At 37.6% G+C, this 15,826-nt stretch overlaps 1 protein-coding gene across 8 annotated transcripts in view; it reads right to left on the bottom strand.

The window, feature by feature from the left end:
* FBXO38 (F-box protein 38) overlaps nucleotides 1-15,826 on the bottom strand; it is a 63,093-nt gene that overhangs the window by 29,085 nt on the left and 18,182 nt on the right. For all 8 annotated transcript variants that reach the window (XM_020897919.2, XM_020897924.2, XM_020897922.2 and 5 more), the window contains 6 exons: nucleotides 14,833-14,970; nucleotides 11,178-11,271; nucleotides 10,111-10,241; nucleotides 4,362-4,532; nucleotides 2,589-2,731; nucleotides 1,516-1,726 (listed from right to left, as the gene is read on the bottom strand). In XM_020897919.2, coding sequence (XP_020753578.1) covers nucleotides 1,516-1,726; nucleotides 2,589-2,731; nucleotides 4,362-4,532; nucleotides 10,111-10,241; nucleotides 11,178-11,271; nucleotides 14,833-14,970 — 888 coding nt within the window. The remainder of the gene's footprint in view (nucleotides 1-1,515; nucleotides 1,727-2,588; nucleotides 2,732-4,361; nucleotides 4,533-10,110; nucleotides 10,242-11,177; nucleotides 11,272-14,832; nucleotides 14,971-15,826) is intronic.

The following is a 15,826-nucleotide window of genomic DNA, read 5'->3' as shown; positions in this document are numbered from 1 at the left end:
GCACCAGTTTCCTACAGACAGTTGGTGTTCTCTGAAGTCCAGATCCTTGTGATAGCACGCAAGGGCAAGAAGGCAAAGAAACAACAGCTGACTCCACACTCTACTCCTTAACCCTTAGCACTTGCTAGCTCTGCACTTTTGTTTTTGTGTTTTAGGAGAGATTTAGCCAGTTTGAAATGCCTAAAAGTACTCCTGTGGAAATCAGAAGTATGAAGTTGGATATAACTGCAATTACTTTAAAAAACAGAAATATCAAAGCTGAAAATAAAGGTTTAGAATTCAATAGTATATAGCTGGTACTGAAGGCATGAGACTGGATAAGCTTATAGAAAGAAAAAGGGAAAGCAAGGACAAGAGTAGAGGAGAGGAGGTGGAACAAGTGAAGGAACCCGAGGAGGCAAGTCCAGTGAGACAGGAGGAAAAATCAGGAAAATGGTTTCAGAAAGGCCAAGAGAAGCAAATACCTTAGGAAGATAGAAGTAGACAACAGTGACAAATGCAGCTGAGATGAGATGTCAGAGAAGATACAAGTGGAGAAAAGATCACTAGCCTTTATAAAAGAGCCACTGGTGACTTTGCCAAGAGCCAGAATGGAGAGTTCTCTATAGAGAGAGCATATAGGGTAGGCAAGTGAAGACAAAGCCTACAAATGAGTCTTAGGTCAGGACCTGCATATACAGAGTGATCCTAAAGGAAATTATACACAGAATACTTTCATTATGAAAGTAATAAACACACCAGGGCACCCTATTTTCATTAATTACTCTGCCCAAGAGAATAAGTGAAGGGGCAACAACTAAAAAAGTGGCTAGATTCCTTTTCCAGTTCTTAAGTGTCAACTGAGAAACTGGAACATCTGTAAGGAAACAATTTCACTCCATTCTCACTCATCAATATGGGCAGATGAAGCCTAGTAACAAATGGGGTGGCAGAGAGCAGGAGTTCAGTCAGTATCAAAGAAGTGGATGGGCAGTTACATAAGTGAAATCCCATAGGTCCTTATTAGTTCATGTGCTTAATTTTCTGGGTGGTTTTGAAGACTTAATGGTGAGAGGTATGTGAAGAGTTTCCAACACAATATCTAGCACATGTCTGGTATTCATTTTTCCAGTTCTTGGTACATCCAAAAATGATCTCCACATTCAAGTTCAATGATGAGAAAGAATGCCTATTGTTTAGCAAGATACTGAAAGATGCTTCTTCACCCAAATCCTGACAGCTAAATCTTAAGGCTTCTAAGGCTCACTGCACCCTAACTGTCATGGCATCTGAGTCCTTCCCTTTCTGTAAGTACCTCCAATAGATTCTATGGACAAGAGGCATCATGAAGACAACTTTGAAACAAGCAAGCAGACAGGCAAACTCCATCCACCCCATCAGCTGCTTTGTTAGCAAGGTTCCCCAATGTGTAAAGTGAAAACTGAAATGGGGGAGAAGGGAACAGAACAGAGTCAGAGAAACATGACCCAAAGTAAAAATCATCTCTATCTGGAGCTCACAAAAGATCTGGGTTACCGTCGGCTGCAAACTGCTGCTCTCCTGGCTGTAAGTCTTGCCGGAAGTCATTCTCCTCATCTGAGTCATCTGGGTGATGGTGATTGTTGTCGTGGATGTTGGCATTATTCTGGGCATTATTATCATTGTCATTGTTGGAGTTCTGATTGCTAACAAGGGCCGAGGAAACCCCAATTCCTGTGCCTGCACTCAGACCAACCCGAGCACAGCCCTGAAGCAAGACGAAACCACATGCTTATTAATTTGGGTTGGAATAAAACAATGCAGTTTTAATATTCCTTCATTTCATCTTTACATAGAATACTTATATAGCACTTTATGAAATACTTTCACCTATTCATAAAGAACCTCATTTAAGGTCCACAACACCTCAAGCAAGACAAAGTTATTAGTCTTGATTTACAGATGATGACATGCACAATGGGAAGGGATCTGCCCAACAGTGCATGACCAGTATGTGGTAGAGCTGAGACTTGAAATCCAATAATTTGTCCTCAAACCCTGAGCTTTCCCTACTATACGGCACTGCTTCAACAGTGAGGGTATAACCATTAAGAATTGACGAGAACCTAATTCGTTGAAACATTAAGTTTCTACTGCAATAAGTTAAGTTTCTACATACATTAAGAAGTTTTAAAATAACATTTTGTACAACTGGGCAACTTCAGATTTCCCCAGATATCTAACTGAATAGCAAAAGTAGCAGCAAAAGAAAACATCCAAAATAAGTTCCTAATCCTTACTTAGATGTTGGGTTGCTAGTTAGAGATCTAATCTTTCAACTAACTCCTCTAAGTAATAATTTTTGCTTTAGCTCAAATTTCCACTTTTGCTCTTACATTAACTTTATAAACCTGATGGAGACAGCTTTCCACTTACTTTTTCCTTTATCTGGAAACCCCTTAGTACTCACTCACAAGAACCTGTGGCCATTCATTATTATAACCTTTATGCCTTCCTTCACGGAGGCTAGCAGTAAAAGTCAAATTATATCATTTGTAAAGGCATATCATTAGGGAAAAAATTACTTAGGTTGTTTTCTTGAGTAAAAAACTCTTTCAAATGTGACTTACTTTGGGCGGTTCACGAAACATCTGGTCCAGTGAAATAAACTCCAAGCTAGGCAATAATTCAATAAACTGGCCGAAGGAGTCCAGCTTCAAAGCATGGCAACGCACTAAGTTGATATCAACCAATCGAGTCCACCTTGAGTGGTCTGTTGAAGAAATGACATGGCCAGAGAAAATACGTAACTAACACTTTCTCCATTACTCATGAATTTTGCCATAGGTCACAAAGACTTTCCAACCCATTTTCTTTGTGTAAATTTTATCTTATTTCATGATCTCTAATACTTAATGACTCTATGATGTCTCCTTACCCAATTTCATGAGAACCAGATGGACTAGAAATCGTTAACTTAAAAGTAAGTCTGTCTTTGTTTAAATGTGATTCACTTAAAACCTACATGCCTATTTAACTACAGGACACTAGTTAAAAGAAATGTTGGTGTATTCCTTTAATAAAACATTACGTAGCTACTAAAAGAATGAAGAACTGAATAAGCTTGCTAATATGGAAAGCTCTCCAAAAATTCTCAGTGCAAAATACAAGTTACAGGACAATGTATATACATAGTAAGGTCCTTATGTATACATAAATCATTTTTAAATGCTATACATGTATAGGCTGCAAATGCACAAAATAACCTGTCCAGAAGAATATACGAGAAACCATTGATGGTGGTTACCTTTGAGAAGAGGAGGCCTTTCATTTTGTACCTTTCTGTACTGTTTGATACTGTTTATCAAGTGCATGTATTACTTTTAGTTTTTAAGTGTTAACAGGAGTTCTGAGTGATGTGATTATAGGCCATTTTTTATTTTCTTCTTTATACTCTTCTGTATTTAAGAAAACAAACAAACCAAAAACCCAATAAATGTTATTTTTTTAAAGTGATCTATGCCGGCTACAACCTAAAATTTGTACTTTCCAATAGCTTTCTGGTGCAGCTGGGCAAGGGGTAGAACTTCTTCTCATGGGTGAGACATGGCCACTCTAATGAGTGATCTCAGCAGAGGCTCAGGAGCCTTGCAACATGTCTGGAGGTGGGTTTTGTGTGGAGCTGTAGCATCCCTGTGTGGTGGCTCAGACAGCTGTCAGTGGTGGTTTGCAGCTGTCAGTCAGAGGGCCTGGTTTGGTATGAGGATGTCAAAATGAAACGTCTCTAGCTCTAACTTTATTAAAGGCTTGTGAATTTAGATATTTAGGAAGTGCCTTAAAAAAAATAAACAGCATTACTCCCTTAGGGGGGCGGGGGGAATAAAACTCCTCTCATAAGGAAAAATACCAAGTGCAAAAATCACACTTCTGTACCCAAGGGATCAGGCCAGGGAGATATCATCTGAAGTAGCCTAAAATTTTAAGGTAATAGAAAATTTCACTACATGTTTAGTATGTCACCTAATTCAAGTTTTTAAAATACATACCTACTTTGTTCAGATGATATGCCATTTTAAGGTAACACAGAGAAAACAACCATAATATCCCAGACGACAATTCCTAAGCTTAATTTTACGTGCCCGGCCCAAAGAAAAACACATAATAATTAGCGCGACTGAATCTATTATCTCGACAGTGCGAATTTCTAGGCAGAGAATCTCAGGAGTTCAAAGAGGCATTGAAAGTATTTCCAACTCAGTTATCAAAGGCTCCCAGAGCCTCTATGAACAATCTATATAAAAATCTACATTTTACATGAGGAATGTTAATTAATTCCATAAAGAAAACAAAGATATGTATTATTTTGACATCAATAAAATATAGCTGTATTTAAGATACAGTACCTGAGATCCAATTGTATGGGTTATGTAGATGGGGGCAATTATAAATTGCCAGATATTTGATACAGGAGAAAACTTCATTGACTGCCTTCATCCCTATATCAGTGATAATACCAGGATTTTCCACCACATCAGCCAAACCATACTTCACCAGATCTGCATTAGCCATTCTGCCTAGAAAGAGATTTAAAAAACAAAAAAGATTCTTAAGTGTCATGGAATCTTGACAACTTAAATTGTCAACTCTTTAACATCCAGTATGATTACTCTCTATGATCATCCTGCTTCATCTGTCCATCGTCAGGTTCAGATACAATCTTAGGTTAGGTATTCTGTACAAACAGTAGCCTTTATTTTGCAAAATAAAAATTTATGTTAAAAGTTAAGGGAGTGAAGTAAGCCAGAAAGATAAAGACCATTACAGTATACTAACACATATATATGGAATTTAGAAAGATGGTAACGATAACCCTATATGCAAAACAGAAAAAGAGATACAGATGTACAGAACAGACTTTTGGACTCTGTGGGAGAAGGCGAGGGTGGGATGTTTCGAGAGAACAGCATTGAAACATGTATATTATCTAGGGTGAAACAGATCACCAGCCCAGGTTGGATGCATGAGACAAGTGCTCGGGCCTGGTGCACTGGGAAGACCCAGAGGGAGCGGGCAGAGAGGGAGGTGAGAGGGGGGGATTGGGATGGGGAATACATGTAAATCCATGGCTGATTCATGTCAATGTATGACAAAAACCACTACAATACTGTAAAGTAATTAGCCTCCAACTAATAAAAATAAATGAAAAAAAAAAACAGTTAAGGGATAGCTAGCAGATTATTTTCAATAGTCTAGGAAAGGAAAAAAAGAATGTAAAGTCTTAAAGCAAAACTGATGGATACATTGTACTGGTTTACACTTATGGTGAAGTTTTATTAGCTTTTAAAAAGAAAAATAAAATCTTCAAAATGTAACTCTCTGGGACTTCCCTGGTGGCCCAGTGGTAAAGAATCCACCCTGCAATGCAATGGATGTGGCTTTGATCCCTGGTTGGGGAAAGAAGATCCTACAAGCCATGGAGCAACTAAACCCACACGCCACAACAGCAGAGTCTGTGTGATGCACTGAAAGATCTCTCATGATGCCATGAACAACAATTTAGACCCAATTTAGACACAGCCAAAGTAATTATTTAAAATGTAACTCTTTCACTCTATAAGGATAATGTTTTTCAAATCAGGTGTGGCCATGTGCAGAGAAGAGTGAATTTTGAGAATTTGGATCCATTTTTAGATCTACAGTATTGGTTAGTAAATATTTATAACTTAGAGAGTGGACTTTAACTCAAACACACATATCCATTCTCTCTGTCCTTGGGCTTTAGGGTCTACTGTCTTGTCAGAGAGTAGGGGCTGGGTTTAGTAAAAAATGATCCGCCAGTCTAGATTATGCCACTGGATATCACACTGTGTCCCTTGCTTCCTATTATTATTCCTGCCACCTGCCTGATCTTTACTCTATAGGATGGTCCACTTTACTACGAGCAATCTGAAGGAAAACTAGACTCTGCCTCGTTAGTTTACAGTTACACTTTCAATGTATAATACTGGGATATTTCCATCATAATACTGGGATATAGGAAACCAATAAATGTCTCTCACAATCCCAGCAATCAAAACTGACACAAACTACAAAGAAAACACTGTTGCTCTGGTGAAGCTGTCCTGCCCATTACTGGGATTTACTCCCAACTCTTTTAAATTTCTCTTTCCATATAATTCATGGTCTTGCTCCTAGGGTCCCTGTTTTTTGTATTTACTGCCATTCTTGGACATTTCACCTTAACCAATTCTTCATAATTTTGCTGAGAAAATTGATACTTTTTGAACTGTGGTGTTGGAGAAGACTCTTGAGAGGCCCTTGGACTGCAAGGAGATCCAACCAGTCCATCCTAAAGGAGATCAGTCCTGGATGTTCATTGGAAGGACTGATGTTGAAGCTGAAACTCCAATACTTTGGCCACCTGGTGTGAAGAACTAACTCATTGAAAAGACCCTGATGCTGGGAAAGATTGAAGGTGGGAAGAAAAGGGGACAACAGAGGATGAGATGGTTGGATGGCATCACTGACTCAATGGACATGAAATTGAGTAAACTCTGGGAATTGGTGATGGACAGGGAGGCCTGGTGTGCTGTGGTTCATGGGGTTGCAAAGAGTTGAACCCAACTGAGCAACTGAACTGGAAGAATTTAAAATACATAAATTCTAATTTATGTATTTAGAATACAAAAAGAACTAATACTAGTGAGAAAAAGTCAGAAACAATAGGAAAAATAGGAATACGCCTGGTAAAGACTTTGTTCTTGCCCTGTGAACTATAATTTGCCTTTTCCCTATGATCAGGTTCATCTTGAATTCATCCCAAGTGGGTGTTTCCAGCATTACTGCTGCAGCCTAACATGATAAATCCATGTCTTACATTCATTCCTTTCAGACCTGTTCCTATTTTTAGGGTCTCCTGATTGTCACACTTCTTCAGAACCCTGATCACATCACCTAGGACTTAGATTCTTTTTCCTTCAGCCAGAGGTCAGCTAGAAGTAAAAGCTACCAGTTACTGAACTTTTTTTTTTTTTTGAGATTTATGTATTTTACTTATGGCTGCACTGGGTCTTCTTGCTGCACACAGGCTTTCTCTAGTTGTGGTGAGCTACTCTTTGTTATGGTGCTTTGAACTACTCTGAGTGAGGACTCCTCTTTGTTGCGGTCCATGGGCTTCTCATCGCGGTAGCTTCCCGTTCAGCACAGGCTCTAGGGCACTTGGGCTCCAGCAGTTGTGGCTCGAGGGCTCCAGAGTGCTGGCTCAGTAGTTGTGGCACACAGACTTAGTTGCTCAGAGGCATGTGGGATCTTCCTGGACCAGGGATTGAACCCACATCCCCTGCACTGGCTCTTTACCACTGAGCCACCAGGGAAGCCCTACTGAATGCTTTCTAAGTGTAAGAGATTATAAAAGTCCATGTTTTCTCACTTGTCAAATGGATATAAGACCGTTTTCTACTTTTTTATTGGATGATTTGAAGGCAAGAAATGATTTGCCCCAGGTCCCATGAGTAATAAAATTCCATCTCATTCCTTCTTTCCAAAGTCCCAACACTGAAGACTATTCTATACTTCTCCTGAATCGGAATGAATTTTACACCCCAACCTTCCCACAAAGCTCTGAAATCATGAATCCACGTAAACAAAGGACCCCTCTCTAAGTATTCATCCTTGGATCACTTTTCTTACATTCCTAGTACACAGCATCTACTTTTCAGCACATCCATTTCCCCAACCTGGCACTGCCACTTTTACCATAAACGTATGGGGACAAAGGTGATATTTCTATATTTTGCCAGAATCTCTGGAACAAAGAACTGATGTAAGTTTTACCAGGAGCCACCCCAACCTCCTGGAAAGATGTTTCAAAATCTAAATGGCTGAGAGGCAAGAGATAAAGTGACAGAGTGTAAGCAGTGACCTGTAATCTCTCCATGTTTGTTAGAGGCACCTGGCAGCCATTCTCATACAGAGAATCCCAGACCTAACTTTGGAGTAACAGAGGAAAGTACATATATAAGGAGAAATGGGTGAACTGTAGCAAATATGAAGAATGACTTATAAAAGGATAACTAAGAGATTATTAAGTATAAAGAAGACTATGAAATAAGCTATGTTGCAAAACATAAGATAATAGTAGTCAAAAAGTGAAGTGTTTTCAAATGAAAGTGTGTGTTGACGGGAAGCAAACACTACTGAGAAATAGCTGGTTATAAAGACAATTCTCAGTGGACCTAAAATATAGTCATCATCAAATGACTACACAAATTCCATCAAGTTTTTAGCTTTTAGGAAGAACAAAAACAAGACTTCAGAAAAAACACCAATTACCAATAATAACTTTAACTATTACTATTAACTTAAAATTTTAAGTTACTATATAGTAATATATGTAACATATTTTCAGTTCCTATATAATAACTTAAAATTATTAGCTTAACAAAATTAAGCTAAAGCTAATAATTTTCAGTTACTATATACACTTGTAGAAACAGAGAATGTTAGCAACTTCACTGAAAAAGGAAAAACAACAGTCATATTGTTTGATCTGGATTGTCTTAAGAAATCAAGGTTGCTGAGAGAAATCTCAGATATGCAGATGATACCACTCTAATGGTAAAAAGGTGAAGAGGAACTAAAGAGCCTCTTAATGAGGGTTAAAGAGAGTGAAAAAGCTGACTTGAAACTCAAACGTTGAAAAAACTAAGATCATGGCATCTAGTCCCATCATTTCATGGCAAATAGAAGGGGAAAAAGTGGAAGCAGTGACAGATTTTATTTTCTTGGGCTCCAAAATCACTGTGGATGGTGACTGCAACCCTGAAATTAAAATATCCTTGCTCCTTGGAAGAAAAGCAATGACAAACCTAGACAGTGTATTCAAAAGTAGAGACATCACTTTGCCAACAAATGTCCATATAGTCAAAACTATGGTTTTTCTAGTAGCCATGTACAGACATGAGAGGTGAACCATAAAGGCTAAGTGTTGAAGAGCTGATGCTTTTGAACTGTGGTGCAGAAGACTCTTGAGAATCCCTTGGACTACAAAGAGGTCAAACCAGTCAATCCTAAAGAAAATCAACTCTGAATATTAACTGAAAGGACTGATGCTAAAGCTGTAATAATTTTGGCCACCTGATGCAAAGAGTCGCCTCACTGAAAAAGACCCTGATGCTGGGAAAGACTGAAGGCAAAACAAGGGGGCAGCAGAGGATCAGATGGTTAGACAGTATCACTGACTCAACGCATCTGAGCAAAACTCCAGGACATGAATTTGACCAAACTCCAGGAGACAGTGGAGGACAGAGGAGCCTGGCATGCTGCACTCCATGGGGTTGTAAAGAGTTGCCCATGACTCAGCAACTGAACAACAAAAACAACAAAGCCCTCATGTTGTTACAATGCAAATTAGATCCAAAGAAAAAACGCCACCTGGTATGACACTGAGATTTTAACAAAGACTTGTTATAAGTTACATGAGTAAGAAACCAATTCTTGCAAAAATAAAAACACACTGATGGTGTAAATGTTCTTGCATGTCTGACTACTGTCATGTGGGAAAAAGTTTGAATAGTGAACTGACATGCATTCAAACCCAAAGGATTGAGTTCCCAATTTTAAATACATTCCAGAAAATGCTGTGAACAAGCCTCCCAACAGCAGTTATCATTAAATGAATACTGATCAAAATATGCTAACACTATCAGAAAATCCAGAATCCCCAGCAGGCTTATTATGAAAATGAAGAGCAGGGGTAGGGCCTGGGACCTCATCTGAGAGGACCATCAAAAGCTTCAAGAAGTGTGGTAGATCAAATTCAGCAAATAGAAGCAAGGATGACATTCTGTGGAAACAATGAAGTAGAATGGGAAAGAAACTTGGGGAGCAAAGTGGAGACAATATCAAATGTAGGTAAGGATCTTTTTTTGGGTAGACAACCACTTCGTTTTCTGCAATATGCTAAAATCAGAGGCAATATAGAAAAAAAAAAATCACTGGCACTTCAAGTTCAAATTTTTCAAGAAGTGAGAGCACCTGAGATTTTAAGCATTTTTATGTCTAAGAAAATAATGGCACATCCAAATTTAGGGTTCACTTTGTCACGTAAGTTCCCAACAATAATTTTAGGGGAGTAAATGAGCTAATTCTTACTCTGCAGCAAAAACTCATCTACATATCCCAGATGAAGGGTTTCAAACTGGGGGAATTCCAACTCTGCCATCTTTAGAGCGGAAAAGACGCCATCTTTGGTTAGGGAAGGCTGGATCCGAACTTCATGTAACCTATGAACAAGAGACACATAAAAGAATAAAATGAAAGCCATCAGAATAGAAGATTCTTCCTAATGTAAGGCTCTGAAGAAGTTTATCGTACCGAAGTGTCAAATGCAAAAACACTGCCTCCTCCATGAAAAAATATCAGAAATGCTTCCTTTAAAAGAGCATTTTATAAAAGTGAGGGCACATCTCATGTGTACACTAAAGTCACAGTAAGAATGACTTATAATAATCTTATATCCTTTTTGGTAATTTCCTAAACCTGATTAAGTCAAGGCAAGAATCTGGTATTTCTTTAATACCTTTTAGAGGCTAATATTAAGTCCCATTTTTAACAAAGAATATAGTCCTATAGTAGGTAACAATATCTATTCGCTTAAATACAGATTTATACTCTTCATATTCTATGATGGAAAGGAAGAGTTTAATTTTTTAAAATTCAATTTAAATATTATAAAAGTAAAAGCAGAGGTAGACTATTGATATGCGGGAAATAGTAAATATGGCATCAAGTGATGTGAAGATAGGTTAAAAATTTTAAAGTGTTAAAGGTCAGGATGCTGAAAATGCTGACTTAAGACAGTGGTTTCTAAACAGCAATTATCACCAACTAAGTTCAGAAAACTGTCCCGAGGGTGAAACAATGGCTCCTGAGCAAGTATCAGTACTGACTTCTGTTGGAATCTCAGGCACTTCCAGGTAACTGGCAGCTTTTCTCTGATGAGATCATGCCCATGTTAACACTTACTGGATCTGGAGCGCAGCTCAGTTGGTCATCAGTTGTATAGAAGACTTCCCCTAAATGATAACCTACTGCTATTTAAACAACTTCTCTGTATTTTAAATCTGAAAAAGTCATATCAAACATCATATATATATTCTGCCAATTTTTATAAAACAGAAAAAAATACAGTTCTGACCCAATGTGAAAAGAAAACATACCTACGGGCAGCAGTGATGATGAGGTAACCAAGATCTACTTCAAGTGCATTTTTACAAGCTCCCAAAACAATAGTGTGCAAATTTCGAAAACCACCTAGTTAAAGGCAAAAAGGAACAAAAACAATTATCATCCCATTTGACCATAGCACTTTTTCTTTTTTCATTTAATTTTATTAGTTGGAAGCTAATTACTTTACAATATTGTAGTGTTTTTGCCATACATTGACTGAATCAGCCATGATTTACATGTGTTTGCCACGCTGATCCCCCCTCCCACTTCCCTCCCCATCTCTTCCTTTTGGGTCTTCCCAGTGCACCAGCCCTGAGCACTTGTCTCATGCATCCAACCTGGGCTGGTGATCTGTTTCACCCTTGATAGTATACTTGTTTCAATGCTGTTCTCTTAGATCATCCCACCCTCGCCTTATCCCAGAGTCCGAAAGTCTGTCCTATACATCTATGTCTTTTTCTGTCCTGCATATAGGGTTATCATTACCATCTTTTTAAATTCCATATATATGCGTTAGTATACTGTATTGGTCTTTATCTTTCTGGCTTACTTCACTCTGTATAATGGGCTCCAGTTTCATCCATCTCATTAGAACTGATTCAAATGTATTCTTTTTAATGGCTGAGTAATATTCCATTGTGTATATGTACCATAGCTTTCTTATCCATTCGTCTGCTGATGGGCATATAGGTTGCTTCCATGTCCTGGCTATTACAAACAGTGCTGCGATGAGCACTGGGGTACACGTGTCTCTTTCAGATCTGGTTTCCTTGGTGTGTATGCCTAGGAGTGGGATTGCTGTGACCATAGCACTTTCAATAAAGCATTTACATACACTTTCAGTGATAATTGTTTAGGTGTAATCATTTTAGTGCTTGTATATAACATTGTGGTTTTAATTTTCATTTCTCTATGACCAGTGAAATTTACCGTATTTTCATGTTTACTACCATTCAGATATCCTCTTTCAAAAGATCTTTTCTATTCAAAATGTTTTCCTATTTTTCCTATTGTTTCTGACTTTTTCTCACTAGTATTAGTTCTTTTTGTATTCTAAATACATAAATTAGAATTTATGTATTTTAAATTCTTCCAGTTCAGTTGCTCAGTTGGGTTCAACTCTTTGCAACCCCATGAACCACAGCACACCAGGCCTCCCTGTCCATCACCAATTCCCAGAGTTTACTCAATTTCATGTCCATTGAGTCAGTGATGCCATCCAACCATCTCATCCTCTGTTGTCCCCTTTTCTTCCCACCTTCAATCTTTCCCAGCATCAGGGTCTTTTCAATGAGTTAGTTCTTCACACCAGGTGGCCAAAGTATTGGAGTTTCAGCTTCAACATTAGTCCTTCCAATGAACATCCAGGACTGATCTCCTTTAGGATGGACTGGTTGGATCTCCTTGCAGTCCAAGGGCCTCTCAAGAGTCTTCTCCAACACCATAGTTCAAAAAGTATCAATTCTTTGGCACTCAGCTTTCTTTATAGTCCAACTCTCCCACCCATACATGACTACTGGAAAAAACCAGAGCCTTGACTAGATGGACCTTTATTGGCAAAGTAATGTCTCTCTTTTTTAATATGCTGTCTAGGCTGGTCATAACTTTTCTTACAAGGAGTAAGCGTCTTTTAATTTCATGGCTGCAGTCGCCATCTGCAGTGATTTTGGAGCCCAGAAAAATAAAGTCAGCCACTGTTTCCCCATCTATTTGCCATGAAGGGATGCGGCTGGATGCCATGATCTTAGTTTTCTGAATGTTGAGCTTCAAGCCAACTTCTTCACTCTCCTCTTTCACTTTCATCAAGAGGCTCTTTAGTTCTTCACTTTCTGCTCTAAGGGTGGTATCATCTGCATATCTGAGGTTACTGATATTTCTCCTGGCAATCTTGATTCTAGCTTGTGCTTCCTCCAGCCCAGCGTTTCTCATGATGTACTCTGCATATAAGTTAAATAAGCAGGGTGACAATATACAACCTTGACATACTCCTTTTCCTATTTGGAACCAGTCTGTTGTTCCATGTCCAGTTCTAACTGTTGCTTCCTGACCTGCATACAGATTTCTCAAGAGGCAGGTCAGGTAGTCTGGTATTCCCATCTCTTTCAGAATTTCCCACAGTTTATTGTGATCCACACAGTCAAAGGCTTTGGCAAAGTCAATAAAGCAGGAAGAGATGTTTTTCTGGAACTCTCTTGCTTTTTCGATGATTAAGTAGATGCTGGCAATTCGATCTCTGGTTCCTCTGCCTTTTCTAAAACTAACTTGAACATCTGGAAGTTCACGGTTCACGTATTGCTGTAGCCTGGCTTGGAGAATTTTGAGCATTACTTTGTATTCTAAATATTCATCTGACAGCTGTACTGCAAATAGCTTCTCCCACTCTGTAGCTTGATTTTTTACTCGAGCTCTCACTTATGCCTTTTGATGAACAACAACAAAAAGTCTTTATTTCAATTTAGCACAGTTTACCAATTTTTTTCTTTATGGTAAATGCTTTTTGATGTACAAATCTCTGCCCAACAATGTTAAAGAAGACATTCTCCAAACTTTTCTTTTGAAAAGTTTATTTTTTATATTTGGATCTATGATTTTTATAGAATTAACTATTGTGTGAGATATTCTGGCTCCTTAAGTAAAATTAGAGTTGTTCTTAAACATTTATTAAGGAAGAAAAGTTTCTGTTGCTCTTTTAGGCCATTTATGCAAATTCTTGGCTTTTGGCACCTCTTTCTAGGTCTTCTAATGAACAGTTCCACTGTGGTCTTCTTTTCCTTTCTGACTTTCATCTTGTTAACTATAGACATAGACTAAAAATTACACTGTTGATTTTGAGGGAGTCTCCATTCCCTTCACACAATGTAATGAACTACACTTGCACCAGACTTGATTAACTGACAAAATGTTAAAAATGCACTGCTTACTCATTTTAACAGTATTAATGATAACATCTATTTGTTACCAATGGTACTCGATGATTTTCCATTTATATTTTCAACATTCAAAGTTACATTTTCTGTTCCCAACTATTAATTATCTATATAGCTAAACTTCTTGGTCTTTTTGTTGCAATGAGGAGATAGTTAACACAGAGCACATTCTACTACATATGATCATTTAAAATATAATTATGGGTGGTAGGCAGTAAAGTCTTTTTTTCTTTTAAAAGTCATCATCTGATGGGTATGGGTAGATCTAGTATCCAACTGATAAACTTTAAAATATTTCATATACTATAAAGTATCAGACAAATGTTAGGTTAATATTTCTAACGCCTGAGTTCTTTTGTAAACCTAATTTGTCTAAGTCAAAAAATATCTCTTCTCAGCAAAAGCCACTAGGATATTTCTGTTAACCTTTCTCAGAAAGATTTCAAATATACCATGAATTATTAACTAACTGATAAGTATTAACAAGCCAGAAAACATGACTTATCATGCTACTATTTTGAGGTTTAACACTGCATAAAAAGGAAATGATTACTAGCCACACTCATAGTTACTTATTCTTCATCAAATACACCAGACAGAAAGTAAAATTACTAACAAGCACTCCTTTTATAAAGACTATGTAGAAAAGCTAAATAAAAGCTTAATAAATTTTTCAACTTATTTTTAAAATATTTAGTAACTAAAGGAAAATGAATACCTGATCTCCAACTGTCTTCAACTACATGCTGAATAAGACCTCCAAGGAAAGGAACTCGAACCATTTCTAAATGTTCCAAGTTGCGGGCAGAGGCTAAGCCTGTTACTAAAGGGACATATTTCAAGGAGTTTGTGGGTCCTGAAGAAAAACAATTTCAATGGAACAATGTAAATTGCCAAGATGATTTTTCAAATCAGCAACTGATATGAATACTTATAAATTCTATGTCTGAAAATGATAGCTGAATGGCTGGCTCTCGACAATTTATCACTGGAAACAAAACCATTAGTAAGTCAACCACATACTGATTCAGCATAAGGATTTTTCAGTAACATTAGAGATTTAGTATTTTTTTTAAATTCCCTGGAGTCTCAATAGTTTTGAGCTGAAAATAACTGAGGGGGAAAATGCAGGTTGAAAATATCATCCTTCATTAAAGTAAACAGCTCAATGACTTAAACATCTATGTGACCAGTATTATATTAGGTGTTATGGAAGATCACAAGATAGGATCCTATCCATCAAAGAGTTTGCAACTGACATGGACATAAAATATGAATAATTATAAAAAGATAAAAAGGCAGAACATATCAAGAACAAAAATCAAATCTGATGTACTGCATAAAAAAGAGAAGTCAGTCAGTCAATGAGGCAAAACTTGCATAAAAGATGCATACAAGTAAAGAGGAAGAAGGAAGTGTTAAACCTCAGGACAAGAAAACAAGAATAAGAATAGACACTCAAGTGAGAGCTAGTACGGTTTTTTGGAAACAGTGAGTAGACAGGCCTGACAATAAAAGGGGTATTTTGGAAAGGACTCTGAAATAAGGTATCAAGAACAGCTCTGGTTATGAACTCTGAAGCAGAACAGTTCCCACTTGACACACTAGGACAGCAGAAATACTGAAGGTTTTGGAACAAAAATGTAGTATCCTAAAAGCAGTGTTTTATGCTTTATGGTATATTAAGTCAGACAACATTTACATGCAAAAAG

The sequence above is a fragment of the Odocoileus virginianus genome, chromosome 3, assembly GCF_023699985.2.
Source record: "Odocoileus virginianus isolate 20LAN1187 ecotype Illinois chromosome 3, Ovbor_1.2, whole genome shotgun sequence".
NCBI lineage: Eukaryota > Metazoa > Chordata > Mammalia > Artiodactyla > Cervidae > Odocoileus > Odocoileus virginianus.
Note: the sequence above shows the minus strand (reverse complement) of the source record. Positions and strands in the feature narration are given on the sequence as shown.